At 37.3% G+C, this 18132-nt stretch overlaps 1 protein-coding gene across 1 annotated transcript; it reads left to right on the forward strand.

The window, feature by feature from the left end:
• Nucleotides 1-2773: 2773 nt before the first annotated feature.
• On the forward strand, nt 2774-7407 carry LOC121799809. The gene is made up of 5 exons (XM_042199295.1): nt 2774-2893; nt 2970-3253; nt 6801-6857; nt 6936-6992; nt 7087-7407. The coding sequence occupies exons 2-5, from the start codon at nt 2993-2995 to the stop codon at nt 7405-7407; spliced, it is 696 nt and encodes a 231-aa protein (XP_042055229.1). The 5' UTR covers nt 2774-2893; nt 2970-2992.
• The last annotated feature ends 10725 nt before the right edge of the window (nt 7408-18132 follow it).

Genomic DNA, 18132 nt, shown 5'->3' on the forward strand with positions numbered 1-18132 from the left:
GCAAAGGCGCCTAGCCGAGCGCCGGCGCTGGGTGGTGCGCTAGGCGGTCCATTGCAATCACCCAGCCATTTTCGGAATTAAAAACCGCCTAGCGCTCGGCGATTTCGTGGCGCTAGGCGATCCGCTCGGCGCTATTGCAGCGTTCGGATCGCCTAGCGCATCGCCTAGACGATTTTTTTTTCCGAAACACTATATATACGCGCTTTGCACGTCATTTTCATTTGCACCACTTGTTTTAACGAGTACTCTCTCTATCTTAATTTATGTACAAGATCAACACCGAGAAATGGAGAACACCAACGAAGGTACTCCAGTGACGAGCGGGTCTCAAACTCCCCCGGTACCCGTGGGAGGTGGATGGGGTCCGATGCCAGGGTACTATAACATGTACCCGTGGCAGGGGATGATGCCCGGGATGGCACCTGGGGGGAGTACGCCGGCGTGGCAGCGGGTACCGAGGATGCAACCCGGTGTGCAGATGATGCCGGGGTGGGCACCCGGGATGTAGATGATGCCTAGGGGGGACGCCGATGCAGCCCCCGACAGGGGGGGTACCGGCGACGCAGGGGACGCCGGGGGAGGAAAACGTCTATCGCCCCAGTTTTGATTTTTCGACTGCTTCTTCGCACACATCGACCCCAGCGGAGTCGCAGTTCACGCAATTTGAGTCTTTCTTCTTAGAGGAGTTGGGGTTTGATATGCTCGGGGTTCCGGAAACTCCCGATCAAATGGAGGGAGCAGTGCGGGGTCAGGGCTCCCCAAAGAAGAAGGGCAAGGCGAAGAAGAAGGGCGAGTCGTCCTAGCCGGGTGTGGATAGCCAGGTCTGGAGGAGGTGGACAGACGCGGAGAACGTCGCACTGTCCAAGGCTTGGGTGAGTGTTTGCGACGATCCTCTTGTTTTGAACAACCAGAGGATCGTCAACTTGTGGAGCAAGATAGCAGCAGCCTAACAGACATTTTGCCCGGAGGGGAGGCCATGCAACGGGGAGGATTGCCGGAAGGGGTGGGACCGAATCAGGGCTGTCGTCTCCCTATTTTCGGGTTTGTACGCCAACGCCCTCCGCATGCAGAGTAGTGGCCAAACGGAGGAAGACTGCAGGAGGATAGCGGAGAAAGCATTCCCCCAGCCCGGGTTGTATAAGGAGTTCACCTACTAGAACTGCTATCTTGTGCTGAACGACTCCGAGAAGTTCTGAGTAGGTGTCGACGCTGGCTGGCTGAAGAAGCAACGACTGAACTATACCGGTGATTTCAGGGGCAGCAGCGGTGGTTCCCACGACCTCCCCGAGACGGCCTAGGAGGTCCCGACCCCTCGTTCGTTCGCTCGCCGAACTCGCCCGGTTGGGCACAAGCGGGCTCAACGGGAGGCGAGGGGGGTCGCCGGGGGTTCCCAGAAGGTCCAGTCGGCATCCCCCCTTGGCCAATCCACAGCGGATCTCAAATTCTTCGCGCGTCAACAAACGCACGCTCAGATGGTCAAGACGATGGCCGAATGGCGGGCGACGGTGGACCCCGTGGAGAAAAGTTTGCTTCAAACATTGCTCATGAGCATGCAGGACGAGTTGGAGGCGGCACAGAGGGAGACCGGCGGAAGTAGAGGCGGCAGCGACGGAGGCGGCGGCGATGGTGGCGACGGAGGCGGAGGCGAGGGTGGCGACAGCGACGGAGGAGACGACTACAGAGACGAGGAGTGAATTATTGTAATTTTTTTTAATTATTGTACTTTTTTTAAATTATTGTACTTTTTAAAATTTTAATAGTATTATTAATGTTTCCCGTATATATCTCGTAAATTAAATTCCGTATATTGTGTGATTGTTAATTATTTTATTTTTATATAATTGGTATTAGTGATGTGACTAGGCTATGGCTGAGCTATTTGCTTGTTTTGATGATGTGGCAGGAGGATTTTTAGTGCTGATGATGTGGCAGAAGGAGTTTGTGGCTAGGCTATGATTAAGCTATTGCTGGACTATTCCTATTGTGGATGTCCTTATAGTTTGGGATGACTCATTCAAGCATCAGAGATAAATTTCTTGAGATATGTATTATGATTTACTCTTTTCATTTTGGAATCTTAGGTGGAGTAGTTGAATATGATAAAATAGATTGATAAATGTGATTGATATTTTAACGAGAGAGGAGAGAGAAATTTGTTTTCAAATATGACAAGTGGACACATCTTGAGAGAGATAAATTAAAAAAAAAGATGTGGACATTTTGAGTAAGACGGATGAAGTATATTTTTTATAGATTTAATTCATATTTTAGATAGTTTTTTTTAAAAAAAATTTAACGTAATACTCATAAGCTAGCTGGCTTTGGATATTTGAACAAGCATCGCTATAGAATAGTTACATGTCAGTTAATTATTAGTGAACCTTTGTTATGCCATTTAATAATTAGTCAACCTTCCTGCATGATGTATAACCTTTACGATTTGTGTTTTATGCAATAAATAATTTGAAATCACGTGGATTTGCAGGAATTGTTTTCTTTTCACATGGCCCCCACAAATCACAATAAACTACTTCATCCATATCCAGTATACATTTTTTTTTCTTTTTAGTCCTACTCTTACGACAGGTTGAATCTCTCACAGAACTCATTACTTCCCTCCAAAAATTTCTTGAAAGCTATTCTCCCCATGTTGGCTTAGAAGAAGAAGAAGAAGAAGAAGAAGAAGAAGAAGAAGAAGAAGAAGAAGAAGAAGAAGAAGAAGAAGAAGAAGAAGAAGAAGAAGAAGAAGAAGAAGAAGAAGAAGTCTGGGAGAGTCGCATTGCTGAAGCGGCTTATGAAGCTGAAGATGTGATCGAGTCGTATATCGTTGATCAAATTCATACTCAATTAAGAAATGAAGAAGAAAACATCAGCTACATTCAATTCTATCAAGGTCTTGTTCAATTTACAACAAACAATAAAATCTCTCATTTTGGTTTTCATGTCGCGTGATAAATTTCTTTCAATAGGTCTGTAGAAGGTGATAGAAAACATGGATTCGATCAAGATTGATATTAAAGAGAAGATGGTGGTAGTCCAAGATAAACTGCACATCGTAAAGTCTGTGAGCACTGCTGCTGGTGCAGGCTCGTCTAGATCTGCTTCAACTACGCATGAAGTTACAATGGTTGGTTTTGATGAAGTCTTGGATCAAATACTGGACAGGATCACTGGAGGAGGACCCGCTCGCCAAATTATCCCGATTGTTGGGATGGGTGGAATAGGCAAGACCACTCTTGCGCGAAATATCTATGTAAGTCCACTTGTCAAGGAATCTTTTAGTGTCTGTGCGTGGTCTGCAATTTCTCAAGAATATAATGCACGAGAAATTCTTAGACAAGTTCTTGATCTAGTAAACAAAAAGAATAAGAAGGAGAATGATAGGATTCTTAGACAAGTTCTTGATCTAGTAAACAAAAAGAATAAGGAGAATATGATAGGAAAGATTTGGGTGAAGATGAGTTAGGAGATCATCTATACAAATATTTAATAGGAAGGAAGTATTTTTTGGTGATGGATGAGCATGGGATCGAGTCAGGAGATTCTTCCCGGATAGTAAAAATGGGAGTAGAATAGTAGTGACAACAAGACTATCAAACTTGACATCTCAATTCAACTACTCCAGTGGTCTAGATATGAAACTTTTGGGTGAGGATGCAAGTTGGGACCTATTTTGTAAAAAAGAAAGTTGTCCTCTTGAGTTGGATGACAATGGAAAGAAGATTCTGAAAGGTTGTAAGGGACTTCCATTGTCAATTGTTGTGATCGGAGGACTCTTATCAAAGTCTGAGCTAACAAAAGAAAGTTGGAGATCTTTTGAAAAGAATTTAAGTTCAGTAGTGAATTTGAATGATAACGAGAGTTGCTTGCAAGTGTTATACATGAGTTATAATAATTTGCCAGTTCATTTAAAACCATGTTTTCTCTACATGGGAAGATACAGTGAAGATAAAGAGATTAAAATCTCAAAACTCATCAGACTTCTTGTTTCTGAGGGATTTGTAAAACCACTTAAAATGGAAAAGTTTGGAAGAGGCAGCAGAAGAGTATATTAAAGAGCTTGTCGATAGAAATCTTCTTATAGTTGAAAAATGCAGTGACTATGGGAAAGTAAAATCATGCAAAATGCATGACCTGGTGAGGGATATGTGTTTGAGAGAAGCTCGAAAGTTGAAGTTTCTATGTGTGTTGGATGAGCAGAGCATTCCACAAGCCATACATTCTCAGCGCCGCATTCAAAGCAAGTTATTGAAAGATAAGTATCCAACTCCACTAATTAAATCTCTGGAATCCGCATCACTTGTCCGCTTTTTCTTCGGGGATGATCCAACAATTTTATTAAATAACTTTAGATTGTTGAGGGTATCGTTGGTTCTGGATGGAATGAGTCCTTGGCTGTTCGTCATCCCTGGAGCCATCCAACGGTGGATGAAGAAGAACGTCAAACTGTTATATGCATTGTTTTTTCAATCAAGCCTTTCTTGCTTTCAATCAAGGTAAGCCTGTGGTTGATTGAGGGAGTTTTGTTCCTGTTTTAACTGAAATTAGTGTTTATCATGTTTTTGATGGTGGAGTGCTAATATTTTCTTGGATGTAGGGAATGTTGATTTAGAAGTTGCAAATCTGGTTGGTAATGAGGTTGATGCTATTCCTCTAGTTGTTGATGGAGGGAATGATGCATGGAATGTTGATTTAGGAGATGGTATTGTGGTTGGGAATGAGGTTGAAGCTATTCATCCAGTTGTTGATGGAGGGAACAATGAAAGGAATGTTGATTTAAAAAAACACAGGAGGAATAGCATCAACCTCATTCCCAACCACAATAGCAACTCCTAAATCAACATTCCTTGCATTGTTCCCTCCATCAACAACTGGATGAATAGCTGCAACCTCATTCCCAACCACAATGGCAACTCCTAAATCAGCATTCCCTGCATCGTTCCCTCCATCAACAACTAGAGGAATAGCTTCAACCTCATTACCAACCAAATTTGCAACTCCTAAATCAACATTCCCTACATCCAAGAAAATATTAGCACTTCACCATCAAAAACAGGACAAGCACTAATTTCAGTTAAAACAGGAACAAAACTCCCTCAATCAACCACAGGCTTACCTTGATTGAATGCAAGAAAGGCTTGGTGTGCAACCTTGTGTTTCTAGCCCCATACATGGTACCTGAAATCCTGATCCCTAAAGTTGCGGCTGCCAGAGTTTGAATAGGAGCTTTTGCCTATAGGACCAAAGAAAAAACAAGAAAGGCATATAACAGTTTGACGTCCTTCTTCATCCACCGTTGGATGGCTACAGGGATGATGACCAGCCAAGGACTCATTCCATCCAGAACCAACGATTACCTCTACAAAACAAGTAAAGCGCTATTTACAGAATTGAATAATCACACTCCATACAACATCCTAGATAATAGCGAACTGAAATCAAATCGCGCAAAATCATAAATCGCGCAAATTAACGGTGAGATTTAAAGCTATCATGAATATTAGTTCATTGCGACAAGAAATCAATAATGACGAAAATCAGCGCAAATCTCAAAAATAGGAAACAATCATTTTATCTAAGTCACTGAGCTAAGAGAAAAGTAAAACGAAAACTGATTTGAGCTCAGAGAAGAGTAAAACAGAAAACTCACGACGAGGAGGGAGCTGCCGTGGATGTGGTTGCTGAATTTCGATGGTGAATTGGGGAAGGGGGAAGATTTTTTGATCGATGTAGTGAGACACAGATGCTTTATATATGACACCGAAAAATTTAATCCTCTGAAGCACGCTATACGGTAAGCCGGAAAATGTAACACATTATTTCTTACTCTTAAACAATAGTTTAGCATAGTAACGAAATAAAATAGAGTAAAACCATAAAAGAATAGAGTCTCTTGTTGAGAGCTTGATGGTTTCATGTTTGGGAATTTGGGAGAAGTCATAGAAATTGGAGTGGATGGGAGTTCAATTCTACATGTTGTACATTGAAGAAGGAAATTGGAGTGAAACAACAAATTTGGGCATGGATACACTTTGGAGAACATTGACATTGGTGACTGAAAATAGTTTGTTAGAAGATAGAAGAAATGGGGAAATTTTGGAACGGTGGATTTAGAGAGGGAATGAAGAGAATGAAGAATGGACATATTATATATAAAAAAAGATATGATTTGATGTAACGTTACCTATTCCCCATAAAATAAAATAAGTGTCTATTTCAATTCCCTATAACATTAACGTGGGTCCCGCATTTAACAAATGAGACATGTATTCTCAAACTCAACTCTACTCGCCATAAATAAAATAAGTGTCTATTTCCCATAAAATTTTCATCGAAAAGTGATGTAGGCAGGTGGTTGAAAAAGTTTTTGTGAATGATCATTGTATTTTCTCTGGTTGTATGATCATTGTATTTTCTCTCGTTGTATGATTATATATATAATTTTCTCTATATGTATGATTATTCTGGTATGGTTATCTTATACTCGTAGCATTATCATTGTTTCATTAGAAATTACCAATGCTCACATTACTAATTTGATTCTATTATTCAAAATTGTGAATGTCAAGTACGTGATTTCACCGGGTCAACCTATGTGGCTCATTTCACCGACATATACAACCACTTGCTGACAAATCAATTCATTTGTTATTGATCAATCGAATCAACTTATGCGGTTGATTCTATTATTCAAAATTGTAAAGGTCAACTACGTGATTTCACCGGGCCAACCTATGTAGCTCATTTCACCGGTCAATGTATCCTTATGATTTAATGTTATTTTGTACTCTATTTCATAGATAATGGCAATGCAATTCGAAATGAGGAACCGTTCGAAACCGACTTGCAATTCCAGGGTAAGTTCTCACCAATTTATGAAGTTTAGATGTTTCCGTTCGAATTTAATATGTTATTTTGTACTCCATATTTCATAGATAATGTCAATGCAATTCAAGACGATGAACTGCTCGAAGCTGACCTACAAATCCATGGTAATTTCTCGCCAGCGTTAAAATTTTGATGTTTCTATTCGTATGAAGCGATAGTCATTCTCAATACTCAAGGAGTTGTTCTGTCTGTTGGGAGTTTGCTGGCAAGGATAAGAAAGGACGTTCCAGTGTGTATGCCACTGATGGTTGTAAAAGCCTAAAGCCTTCTGATTTTCAGAAGCATCTTGATTCTGCAGTTCATGAAAATTCGGTGAAGGCTAAAGCAAAAGGAAACCAGGAGGTTCCCCAGCTCAATGAAAGCTCCTTGGAATCTCTGAATGCAAAGTCTGCTGCGCAAGAAGAGTCTTCACCCCCTTCACCAACTGTTTTATCGGTTCTTCAAGATTTGGTAAGGTGTGTGGAGAAGATTTCTTCCTCCGTGGAAGCCATAAGAGATGTGGTTGTTAAAAAGGTGTAACTATGGTGAAACAGTGTGTGCTACTGGTAAACTGGTTCTACAACTGTAATTATGTTGCGATTAGGAGAAAATAATTAATCTAGACATGGTTAATAATATACATCACATTACATAGTTATTGCGAGCTAATAATTAACTATAAATGTTGCGAAACTCAAACTCTTGACATTTCAATCCCAAACATATACCTTAATCACTATTTGGGGTGCTAATGGTAGTATGAAAAATTGAAGTTAAAAGAAATAAGAATCTTATCTAATTCATATAGCTAACAATTGAAAATATTTCTTTAAGAATTCCCTAGAAACTTCTACAAAAACCGGTCCTTATAAAATAGCCAAAATAAATAAAGAATAAAAGTTTTATTGTTAAATTTCAAAGATTAACTGTAAACTATAAATAACTCCAACCGGGTGAGACCAAATTCTTGGTGGATTTGGTCCCAATTGCCATCTAAGAGTTACTTACTTACTCAAGATATAATTATAATTTTTAAGCATAAATTACGGAAAGATATCGTTTTATTCCCTAAATTAATTAACCAAATGTGAATGCTTACGGAAAGAGATCGTTTTATTCTCTGATTGTGTGAACAAATTTTGAAGCGAGAGAGAGTAGGCGACGGATGGGAGAGAGAGAAAGAAAGAAGTGATGGATGACTGAGGAAGGAATTGGGTCTTTTTCAAATCCCATTTTTGGAAGTTAACGTAATGAGAATAAGAGAGGTGAGTATTGCCCCTTGTTCCATTTAATATAATTCAAGCAATATTGATAAATAGTAGTATGGGCTAATGATCTAATTAGGAGGCTAATGCTTGTTTATTTGAGTTGGACTAGAATTTGTATACGAGAATGACGAGAGCTCGGACGGAGGGATCGAAGGGTAAGATTTATACATGCATGTATTGTTGGAAGTAAATTATTTCTTAAAGTCTAATTTTTGCATATTATGTTCTTTTAAAAAGGGATTTTGCATGCTTTTTGACAACGGAACCGATTGACAAGTTGAGGAGTTAAGCTTTTGAGGTGTGTTTTTTTTTAAATAAGGACGATGTCCTAAGTATATTTATTTGTTGCGAAATATGTTTGTCAGGCCATATTTTTGTGTTGCTATAAGACCTATCTGAAGTGGCTTTTGCCATGTATGGTTAATCGAATTCGGGTCTGACTAGGGAGTGAGTCCCTACTCAGGCTAGTGTACACCCAGTAGATCGTGAACTATCTCTTTAAGTTGGCCGGTCTAGTGGCTTGGAATGTGGCCACATTCCTTGTCATGTATGTTCGGATATGGTATGGTGATGTTGATGACGTTGAGGTTGATGGTGATTATGATGTTGGTGAAATGTTTTAGTGACTCGGGCCCTTTCAAAGTTAAAACCCCGTGATCACTCGTTAATGGCATGATAAATATTTTTATTGAAAATGTTTTCGGCATGAGTCCACTGAGTGCATCAAGTACTCAGCCCTGCATGTGTTTACCCTATGTGCAGGTTGAGCGGTGACGAGCGCGGTGGGTGTTGAGTATGAAAGTGAAGAAGATAGTAAATAAAATTTTCTGAATATATTATGTCTTCATACATAATAGTATTCTACTCTCGAATGCTTCTGCTGAATATTGTTTCTTTTGAGTTCGTGTATTGTTGAGATATTTTCATTTGAAGTTGTAGATTGTTGAAATGATACTCTGATTTTATTCGAGCTATTCTCATTTGTTTTGAGTTATGGTCGAGTTGTGCTGTTTTCCCCCTTTCTTCCCTGCTTCTTTAACCCTCCCCTAGTCGCGATCAACCGTGTTTTCTATCCTTAGAAAATGCGGGCGTGACAAAGTGGTATCAGAGCCAGGTTTTTCTTTCGTTCTGGACCCGAGAGTCTTTTTCAGTCTTAGTCTAGATTCGATTCGCTAGACTAAAATCAGGTTAAATTTGGAAGGCTCAACATCCCGCTTCGCCACGCTCAACCAAGAAAGAGGTAATATATTTTTTATGTGAAAATTTTTATGAGAAAGTTTCGGAGAAAGGACCACGAGAAAATTTTTGAGAAAGAAATAGGAGAAAATTTTTATAAGAAGGAGGAAGTAGAATCTTTAAGGGATTGATTTCGAGTTGAGAAGAGTATTTGCCGATGTTTGAGAAAAGAACGAGTTTTGATGAGGGACGATGGATTGTTTGTTTTTACATGAAAGATGAAAGTTGATGTTCAAGTATGTTTTGAGTTTTGAGTCAAAACTTGTACTTCAAAGTTGAAAGTGAGATGTTGAATTATTTTTTTTTGAGAAAAGTGTGAGTTTTGAAGAAAATGTTTGTTTTGAAGGTAGATGTGAAATGTGAAAGCGTTGTGTTTTGGAAAGTGAAATGTTGTGTATTATACTTGTTATTTGAAGTATGAATGACTTTAAATGTGATATTTGTTGATCTATGAGGTGGTGAAATGTGTTGTGAACTTAGAGTTCCTAAGACTAAGCTAGATGGAACGTGCGCGAACTATAGTTGTAAGTTGACAATTTATCTATCGCTTTCCCGAGCGATGAAAACGAATGAGAAAGGAAAAGTGGGGCGAAATTCCTAGATTATCAAGATACGAGACAAGGAGATCGAGAGTAGAATGTTTGCCGGTGGACCATGGAACTTTTGCTATATCTTTGGAATGGCGCGAAACGTTGGAGCAAGCTTAGTGTGTGAACCATTTTACTATTTTCTATCTTTTTTTTCGTGAATGATAAGGACAAAAAAATACGAGGAAGATTTCAAGAAGATGAGGATAGAGAAGACGAATGAAGCTTCAAACACGAAAAAGGTGCGAAACAGGAAGAGCTGATGCTAAGTGATGTAGCTATGCAATGACAAGAGATCATACTCGCGATGCAAATCAATATAGCATTATCTCGCGTAATTTTGTTAAAAGCGGCGACACGATGGAGACGACCTTTATAGCAGGCAAAAAAGCACGATGATTAAAATGTTTTACATGAAACACGTTTACAACATGCCAAGAATATTATGAAGATATGGCTTTTGACTGACTACAATTATTTTTGTTGTAATGACGTGATGAATATCAACTTGGAATACACTGTTTCTTAGAACGATGTTACCATGTTCGGCCTCCAAAAGATGAGCGATGGAGTGTGACTTTCGTAGCTAGAATGAATGATTTTAATCAACAGTACTTACTTGGATTCTAAGAATTTTTTTTTCTTTTTAGAACATTTCAATTGACGGTGAGCCCTTGTCTATTTAACACCTTGTTTGACTCACAATTCGCAATTATTGCACATTATTTCTTTTCCTATATCGAGTCATGACTCACTTTTAGTTCTTGAAAATTGATGATTGCCTTTGTAACTTTGGACAACTTGATTAGTAGTCTTCTTTGATTCATCTTTCGTAAGGACAATATTTTGACCTTATGAGCTTCCATCATTGTACTTTATTCCTAAAGATGTTTGCAGTTATGACCTTCAGTATGATCACATCTCCCATACATGTTTCTTCAAAGGATGGAATATTCTTCTTGGAACTTTTGTACACCTTTTTGTTTCGTAACTATGCATGCGGTAAGTTCTTTCTTGCAGAAGTGAAATTCTTTTTAGCTCAGTTTCACTACATATATTGTTTCATGCAATGATTTTTCTTTCTGCAACACAAGTTAAGGCGGTCATGTTCTCTTTTTCCTTAACGTGTTTGATATAACTGATTTTCCTAAAAAGTTCACTTCACGTTGGTTGCAACCCGTGAATCCATTGATGTGATTTCATTATTCAATAACATGATGTCGTCGAACCTTGATCAGTGCTACTTCATGACATTTGTCTATGTTTCTAAACCCTCCCACGATTGATCATCTCAAGTCATGTTTGAGCCATCATTCATTGATGCCGAAATTTTGCAAATTTGATTTGACAATTGAAATATCTTATTTGGCAGCCTACTATGGAATTTGAGATTTAATTCAGTTTTATCATGTTTTCATGACCTACCTCATATTCTTTCGAGCTCTCATCAGAAGTAAATTCTCAAGCTCTAGGGATTTTATTTGATATCGTTTAAACCATCTAATTCTTAGGATGGATGTGTCAAGTTCAATGGGTTTAGTCCTTGCTTTGTTTAAGAAGAGTCAAGTTCAAAGGGTTTACAAGCCAAATTTCTCAAGTTGGTGGTGAGATTAAGAAGAGTCGAGCTAGAAATGTTGTTCTTGTGTTCTTGATTAATTCTGCAGCCTTTCTGATTAAGACACTTTCAGCAGTTTTGCTACAATTTTGAAATCAGTTCATATCCAAGTAAGACTGCTTGATCAATTTTCGAGTTCTTGATACTAGACTTGGAGGAAAGGGTGAGGTTGAGCTTTTCGAATGCACACGGGGAATAAGTTTCTATAATCAGATATGCGTAAAAGTGATACACCAACTAGAGGCATCGATATAACCAAGAACACGAGGTGTTAAATTTTCAGCTTTTACGTACCGCTTATAGCGAGCTGCTAAGGGATCGAACATTATGCTATACATCTAGATATTGGATCTTGAGCAACAAAATGTGGTGAAAATGCTTTTACGACCAATAACCTTTTAGTGTTATACGGGATATCTATATAAGTGGTTGTTTCTACAAAGATTTCACAATGGATGGTGTCACAGTAGCCATAAGTATCGAATGTTGTGATCTTTTTTTCTCATCATGGAAACTCATATGCTGATGTATGTTTTGGCCCATTTTGAGTTATGATTGATTTTGGGCTAATTTAGTACACACACAAACCCGACACGTTTTTCATATATAGGAGTATAACTTTGTTTAGCAATAGTCAATCGACTTAAGAAATTAGAGAAGAGAGTTTGGGAGTAAAGATCCTAATTTGATTTGGGAAAGGAGGAGAAGAAAGAGAGAAGGTAACGACAGAGGAAGGACAGCAGGCAGAAACGGCGGCCGGTCTTCGACAGTTATGGGCTGGGGTCGGCGAATAAACGTAGGATGGAGGAGAAGGAAATTGAGAGAGTGTGCGATTTAGAGAGTTTCAGTTTCGAATTGGGAATTTTTATTTGGGACTTAACGAGAGGAGGATTGTGTGTTACGTGTTGGAAGAAGAAGGTGAGATGCAGGAAAGAGAAAGAGAAAGGGTTGAAATTGGGGATATAAAAAGAGAACGTAATATGATTGGGATGAGTATTTTAACTTAGTTGGATTGTTAAATTGTTACGAGAATTTTAGGATTTTGGGCCACTTGATTTTATTTTTTTTATGTTGGGTCGGCAGTGGTAGTTTAGTAATGGGTTGGAGTATTTTGTTTGGTGGGCTATGTTAATTGATCCCTATCGATTAATTAAGAAACTCTTGACATGATGTTGGACGGAGCTTTTAAGATAAGTCTCCTAAGAAGAGACCAAGGATAAAACGAGCACACACGTAGTATACATGCATTCTAATTAGATGTTTTCTTGAGTTGATGAGTTTATTATTTTATTTTCAAAAGGGTTTTCTTTCGCAAGCGAATAAGGCGAAGTGTGAGTTTTCAAGTTAAGAATATTAAGAGAACGAGGTGGGCTTTTCTATCCTACATTATTGTGTAGGCTTACTTTTAAATTTACGCAATATCTTTCAAGTATGAGTTATGAACTTAAATTCCAAATATATTGTGTCATGCCGTATTTTGTTTTTGAGGATGTGTCTATCTGATCGCCCTAGTGGGGAGTGAGACCCTACTAGAAGTTATGAGTTTAATCGAATTCGGGTTTGTTTAGGGAGTGAGTCTCTATTCAAGCTAGTGTACACAGAGGGGATTGTGCGCTAGCTTTCGAGTTGGCCGGTCCGGTGATCGAGAATGTGGCCACGTTCTCGTTTCACATATGAGGTTCAGATATGTTACGAGGAGAGAGAAAAATGAGTTGCAACCATACTTTTGAGCGAGAAAATGTTTTGGTGACTTTGTCTTTTGTAAAACCCCGAGTTCACTTTTAAATGCTGACACAATATTTTATAAAATGTTTTCGGCATGAGTCCACTGAGTGCATCAAGTACTCAGCCCTGCATTTCTTTTTTAAAATGTGCAGGTTGAGCGTGACGAGCGCGGTGGGTGTTGAAGAAATCTAAGTGTCTAGTGTGTCATGTCTTCACACGTGGCATATTCTTTCTCTCAAATGCTTCCGCTGAGTAGTTGTCCTTCTTTTGAGTTCATGTATTGTTGAGATACTCTGATTTTATTCGAGATATTCTCATTTGTTTCGAGCTATGGTCGATTTGTGTTGTTTTCCCCTTTCTTCCCTGCTTCTTTAATCCTCCCCTAGAAAATACGGGCGTGACAAGTACCATACTATTAGTTTGTATCAGATTATTTAATAATACATCTCTGCCCAACCATAGGAAAATAGATCCAATTCCAATTCCAATTCCAATTCCAATTCCAATTCCAATTCCAATTCCACCTATGGAGGAAGACATCACCAATCTATCTGGAGGCGGTAAGCACCAGATCTTCTCTTTCCCTACACATACACTGACTAACATAAAACATTTTCCTCGATTTCAGGTGATTGGCATATGGCTTATATCTGTATGTGACATCACGTAGCTTTAGGCTTTTTCCTAACTAGGCCAGGGGAGAGAATATGATGTCGACTCGGCTTGTTTTTCTTTGGCTTATTACTCCCTCCGTCCCGCACTACTCGCACTTATTTCCTTTTTGGGCGTCCCAAGTTACTTGCACTCTTTCCATTTTTAGTAAAGAAATTCACCTACAGCCGTCATTTTTGACTTTCCTATACACTCATTCCTTAATCTCTGTGCCGAAAAGGAAATGTGCGAGTAGCCCGGGACGGAGGGAGTACAATTTACATTGGGTATTTCATTCAATGCCTAGTTAATTCTCACAAACTAATCACTACTTAATTCATGAATGCGTGATTAATGCAAATATACTTAATTTAGATTTTAGTATAATTTTCATTATGCTTTACCAAATTAAGGGATTACGCCGTATAAATCCATACACTTTTAATTTTTTAATGCAAATTTTACTATGAATTGTTTTTTTTAATAAATAACTAATGGTGAATAATTTATCACTGGTTTATTTTATTATTAAGGAAAGATTGTGTGTGTTTTTTTAAAATTAATTGGATCTTAAAAAAAGTGTTAGTTTTTCTTAAAATAAACCAGTCCCCAATTATGCTTGTATAAAGTTATCACTGTCCATAACAGAGTTTGAACTTTCCTTCCGAATTAAAAATAAAAATAAAAAATGGTTGGAAGAAGACCAAATCTCCCTTCCTCTTTATTACCTTCCTTTATCTATAAATCGACGGTTTAATTAGAAAATCATATCATTCAAACAAATTAACTCTTGTGGTTAATACTGTTAGGAAATATTTACATTATTGAAGGAATTTTTTTTTCTTAGAATTCCAATGGTTTATTTGTTTCCTCTCGAATTTTCTCTTTTTTGGAATTTTATTGAATAACGCACAATGTACTGGAACTCAAATCATACTAGTACTACTATATATTATTGAAAAAAAAATTAATATGAGTTTAGGTTAACGTATTATGGCTTTTAAATCGTATACTACAATTATTGAGAAAATAAGTCATATACTTCGAATAATGAAATTTGTACATGAAGATTTGATTCTATCTTCATTAAATAAAATTATCACTGTAACTGTTCACAGAATTTGGACATTCCTTCCCGATTAAAAAAAATATTTTTGAGCTTTTTTGGTGGGTTGGAAGGGAGATTTGGTTTACAATTGAGGGTTTAATTATAAAATCTTATCAGAAATGAACTCTTGTGGTCAATATATTAATAATATATATAGATATATATATATATATATGAAGGGATGTATTCATTTCCTTTTCCTATATTTCCTCCTATTTCCTTCTTAATATCAGCCATTAGATTAGAGAAATGGACGGTCAAGATCAACATTGGGTAATTAATCCCGTGTTGCATTATTGGTCCTATTTTGTGCATTATGAGGGTACAATAGTAATCTAATAATGGCCGGAACATTACTAATGAAATGTAAACCGCTACGAATAATGCACCACATGGTAACGAGTAATGCATGTAATTGACTATATAATGCACAATTTGTGAACTGCAATGCATACGAACAAGATGTGCTGTGTTATGATGTTTGACACTGAATTGTAAACCGCTACGAATAATGCACCACATGGTAACGAGTAATGCATATAATTGACTATATAATGCACAATTTGTGAACTGCAATGCATACGAACAAAATGTGTTGTGTTATGATGTTTGACACACGTTTCTTGTTTCCCCTAAGGGTTTAATAAGCTTAGGGGCTAGGGTATAGTACGTACGCATTAATAATAAATTATAAAACGATACGAATAATACACCAAATTGTCACGAGTAATGGATGTTATTAACTATATAATGCACAATATGTTAACTGCAATGCATACGGATAAGATGTATCATGTTATGATGTTTGACACACGTTTCTTGTTTCCCCTAAGGGTTTAATAAGCTTAGGGGCTAGGGTATAGTACGTAGACATTACTAAATGCACGTATGTAATCTTCACTGCGTTGATTAACCCATATACATAATACCTCTAATAATGCATAATATACTCAGATAATGACAATTAACAGCTACATAATGCACTACCTAAACCAAATAATGCACATATGTATATTCCAATAACAACAATTTGTTAGTAATGTCAACGTACTATACCCTAGCCCCTAAGCTTATTAAACCCGTAGGGGAAACAAGAAACGTGTGTCAAACATCATAACATGATACATGTTATCCGTATGCATTGCAGTTCACATATTGTGCATTATATAGTTAATAACATCCATTACTCGTGACAATTTGGTGAATTATTCGTATCGTTTTATAATTTGTTATTAATGCGTATGTACTATACCCTAGCCCCTAAGCTTATTAAACCCTTAGGGGAAACAAGAAACGTGTGTCAAACATCATAACACAGCACATCTTGTTCGTATGCATTGCAGTTCACAAATTGTGCATTATATAGTCAATTATATCCATTACTCGTTACCATGTGGTGCAGTATTCGTAGCGGTTTACAATTCATTATTAATGTGTACGTACTAAACCCTAGCCCCTAAACTTATTAAACTCTTAGGAGAAATAAGGACCATGTGCCAAACAACGAAACATTGTAGTTCACATATTGTGCATTATATATTCAATTATATGCATTACTCGTTACCATGTGGTGCATTATTCGCAGATACGAAAATGTGGCAGTTCCTTTTCCATCAAATGTCAATAATAACCCTGTAATGCATACAACCCCCTTCTATAATGCAACACGGAACCAGATTTATAGAATCAATCTGATCCGTTGATGCCTTAGATCTAACGCGTAATATTAAGAAGGAAAAAGGATCTAAGAGGTGAAAATGAGAATAACGCACCCCTATATATGAATGCTTTAAAATACAAACAATTCTTATTGCAAAATTACTAAACAATGAATATTTTTATGCGCTTGTAATGAACTGTCCCTTGTAATGAACATTATGCATATACTAACACTTCATTATAAGGGATAGTCTATTATATGTTCATTACAAGTTTCATTATAAGAGCATAAAATATTCATGGTTAAAAGTTTTACAATAAGAATTGGTTACTAAATGCTTAAGTAAAAAAGAAAATGAAATTAATTGAAAATAGATATTATCTTGAAGAATAACTCCCCCACCGTACGTACTTTCCACTGCAGTCCATATTATTAGTTAGTTTCTTTAACAAAAATAAAGGAATGAAAATATAAATTAATATTACAGGGATTTATTTCTATATTTTTTGATCCTCGACTATAATTTTTATATAAAAAACAATTAAGTAATAGAGTAATATAATTAAGTATATAAAGTTTAAAATTGAGAGGTATTATGTACTACTAAATATTTATCTTTTCTCGTGTATTATGTCTATCAGTACTCATGAATTCATTTTATTATAAAAAAACATGAAATTAAATCCTTGGCATACTTGATTTACTAAATAATTTGAATGGTGCATTTGTTACACATGAACCTTGAATCAAGATTGACTCTAAAACACGTGAATTTTATTAATCGAAATCTTGTAAAACGAACTTAGACAAATCAATTTAGTGTAACAAATCCTAAGCAACAAAGAAAAGCCAAGAAGATAAAAAAATATCTCTTATTTTGAAACATAATCACTAAACCAACACTTGCTCAAAGAATTAGCTTTAATTTCCATTGAAATCGGCATGCTCTTCCACCATTACGTGCAAGCTTCCAACCGCGAGATAAGGTCTTTTTGAGTAGTTAGCCCCGAATCCCGTATAAATAAAGAGTTAGCGCAACTTCCACTATCAATTATAACAGCACGCCACTTATTGTCACTTATGCGCTCGTCAAGAAATAAGACTCCCTTTGCATCTCCTCTTCTTCTTTAGACTTAGGCCCAACAACAACATCATAAGCATTCATCATCTCGGTTTGTTTATATACATATTGGGAGAATTTAGGAAGATGAACGATTAATTCAGAATATCAAAGGCTCTAGAATTCTCAAGTACCTACTTATAGTGCAAGGATCTGTTCGAAAAATATAAAAGAGAGTTACGAGAGAAAAATATGAATTCTTCTCAAATAATTCCAATATTTATAAGAATTAGGTACCCTATGCACAAAGTAAAGAATTTGTCTCTCTTTACCCTAAATTAATTAATTACAAACT

The sequence above is a fragment of the Salvia splendens genome, chromosome 4 (assembly GCF_004379255.2).
Source record: "Salvia splendens isolate huo1 chromosome 4, SspV2, whole genome shotgun sequence".
In the NCBI taxonomy this organism is placed as follows: domain Eukaryota; kingdom Viridiplantae; phylum Streptophyta; class Magnoliopsida; order Lamiales; family Lamiaceae; genus Salvia; species Salvia splendens.